At 34.8% G+C, this 3,092-nt stretch overlaps 1 protein-coding gene across 3 annotated transcripts in view; it reads left to right on the forward strand.

Moving 5' to 3' along the window:
* The window catches only part of LOC106869169 (thiamine transporter 1), a 67,635-nt gene extending 64,549 nt beyond the window's left edge, over nt 1–3,086 (forward strand). For all 3 annotated transcript variants that reach the window (XM_014915274.2, XM_014914908.2, XM_014914827.2), the window contains exon 5: nt 2,774–3,086. In XM_014915274.2, coding sequence (XP_014770760.1) covers nt 2,774–2,887 — 114 coding nt within the window. In that variant the 3' untranslated portion in view covers nt 2,888–3,086. The remainder of the gene's footprint in view (nt 1–2,773) is intronic.
* Nucleotides 3,087–3,092: the final 6 nt, after the last annotated feature.

The following is a 3,092-nucleotide window of genomic DNA, read 5'->3' on the forward strand; positions in this document are numbered from 1 at the left end:
AAGACGTGTGGCCAGAACCTCCTGGAAAATAACCATAGCGAGGGACATTCCACAGTTGAATTAGAACAGTCACAAACGGTGAAATAAGACATGCACCCAACACCAGAGCTGAAGACACCTCCGAAAGGAGGAGCCCCGCCACGTTAAAACGGTAGAGGAGTAGGGGCTGAAACCGGACGTGGTTCCTCCTGATGATGTCTTGAGCTAACTGGATCCTATAAAGGAGCTGTTGTGGTAGCAGACCACGAAACATGGTTGAAATTCCTCCCCAATGTTCGTATTGCCAGAAAGAAATGACACTGATAAAACATAAGGAAAGGAAGCTATTTCGTTGCCCTACACATAAAACTGCAAAAGAGTCCATTATGAAGTCTTCTTTTCTGGCAAACTCTAAATTACGATTACAGGATTTTATTCTTGTAACGTATTTATAGTCCCGCAATACAGCCCTTCATACATCATCTGAGATGACTGGTCTCTCAAATTCTACTGTTGTTCAATGGTACCAGTACATGAGGGACATTACAAGCAATTCTCTCTTGACTAACCCCTACCAAATTGGTGGACTTGGGCACATCGTTGAAATAGATGAATCTATGATGTGCAAGCGTAAATACAACAGAGATAGAATGCCACAGGAGAGGTGGGTTTTTCGAGGATGGGATAGAGAGGATAAAAAAGGGTTTCTAGTCTTTGTACCTGACCGTTCTTCTGAAACTCTTTTACCCCTTATCAAGAAATTCATCAAACCAGGTACGTCTGTATATTCTGATTGTTGGAGTGCTTATAATGGGATTGCTGAAATAGAAGTGACCCCCAAATATACCCATTTCAAGGTGAACCATTCTGAAAATTTTGTTGATCCAACAATAAGCGCTCATACCAATTCGGTTGAATGTTATTGGAAGAACGTAAAACGACGTTTTAAGAGTATGATGGAGGCACACATTCTTGAAAGTTGAATTTTCCGCTAATCTTCGCGTCGGCAATCTTCGGTAGTTTTCGTCGCCTTAAAAAATGTGCCAAGTTACCAAAAAGAGGTAGTGTGTTATTTTTCTTTAATTTGTTTTTTTAAAATTATTATTTAAATTATTTTTTAAAATTATTTAAATTATTAAAAAAAAATTACTTAGAAAAAAAATTTATTTTGTTTAAAAAAAATTACCTTGTGCTTTTGTGTTATTTACAAAAAATATTGTTTTTTTCTTTAAAAAAATCCCTATTTATTACTTTGTGTAAAAAAATTTACATTTTGTTAAAGAAAAAAGCCCATTTATATTTTATATATAATTCAGTCTTTACTTGCATACACGTTTTGCTCATGCGCGTCACGCGTGCGCGCATCTACTAATTTGCATACGCGTGCACACGCACTAGGTAGTCGTAGGATCGGCTACTCACGAATAGCTAGCGCGGATGCGCGAGTGCGCGCACCGGGACCACTTTTCTCGGATAGTACCGTTAATTTCTTTCAATTCTTTTAATATGCCCTCGCTGGTAATTTTATCCGGTGAGTTTGAAGTAGGTTTTGGTGACATTTTTCGTTCCTCCTGTGGTAAATAGTAGTAGTAACAGAGAAAGAGGAATTTCGATTATACCCACGTGGTGAGTTGTAATATATATAAGAAATTTTAAAAAAAGGGAAAATACACACACTTTACATAGTTTTAATATAATTTTTAATATATCGACCTGTTTCGCTTTCGCTATTCATGATATTATGGCTTACTTATTTGAATATGTATTAAGAAATCTTTTGTCCATGTGTGTGATGATATTTACGAGTAGAAGAATAAGGGGAGGTAATTCGTTATCGTTATAGTTATATATATATACTTATCTATCATGGTAATGCATGCTGAGGAATGTGAGGCTATTATGCCAGTCCAGAAACCGGTCCACGTGAGTCTAAATACTTGAATGTATACTGAGAGATGATCTGAGCTCGTTTGCTTTCAGACGGTTGATTTCTGTAGTTATCAGTGTATTTTGGTGATTTAAATAAGTTTTGACTGTTATTTCCAGCAGGTAGACATACATAATATGTCCTTTAATTAATTTTAATCCTTCAGCAATTTAATGCCTTTCTGGGACCTGCAATCATCTATATTGTTGATTCTGTTATTATCACTTTTAAATTGTTACACTAGATAATAATAGAGTCAATGATATCTTTGCAAATTATTTCTCGTGAACTATTTTCTCCGTATTGACTATATATATATATATATATATATATATATACATATATATACTGTCAGTGTGTATGTCTTATTCATAATGTTTGCTTCCCAAACCACATAGTTTTGGATTCAGTCCCATTGCATATCACCTTGATATGCATATCAAGGTTTCACTATAAACCTTGGCTGTCCAAAGTCTTGTGAGTAGATTTAGAAGATGGAAAATGAAAGAAATCCAGCATGTATGTAGGTGTGTATGTATGTGAGGGTATGTATGTGTGTATTAGTGTCTCCTTATCTTGACATCACATGTAATATATTTAGGGAAGCCCCCACACCATGAGTATTATTTTTCTTTTACCTTAAGTTAATAAAGCTGGTGATCCATTGGTAAATATAGCTATTGATGAAAGATGAAAAAACTGATATTATGTGTCTATACAGTTAGTAAGCTAAATGTATATTTATTCTCTATATTTATTCTCTATATTTAATATATGAATAAAAATGTAAAATATATATAATTTTTATCTATTTTTAAATATAGTTTTTAATCAACAAAAAACTGAAATCTCTATTCTTTCTTTCAGTTTATTGTATATGGTGGTTACTTTGGTGTTCTGGCACTACCATTTCTTGCACGGATGTTTTACTGCTTCTTCTATAAAAGACGTAGCATGGGTTTCAAAAATGAAAATACCTAAAAACAAAAACAAAAAAAACCCTTTCCAATGATATAATACAAACATATGCATACATCATACATACAACCACACTCACACACTCACTCTCTCACACACTCACACACACACTCACACACTCACTCTCTCACACACTCACACACTCACACACACACTCACACACACGTTCACACTCACTCACACATACTCACACACACACACACACACA

The sequence above is a fragment of the Octopus bimaculoides genome, chromosome 10, assembly GCF_001194135.2.
Source record: "Octopus bimaculoides isolate UCB-OBI-ISO-001 chromosome 10, ASM119413v2, whole genome shotgun sequence".
Lineage (NCBI taxonomy): Eukaryota > Metazoa > Mollusca > Cephalopoda > Octopoda > Octopodidae > Octopus > Octopus bimaculoides.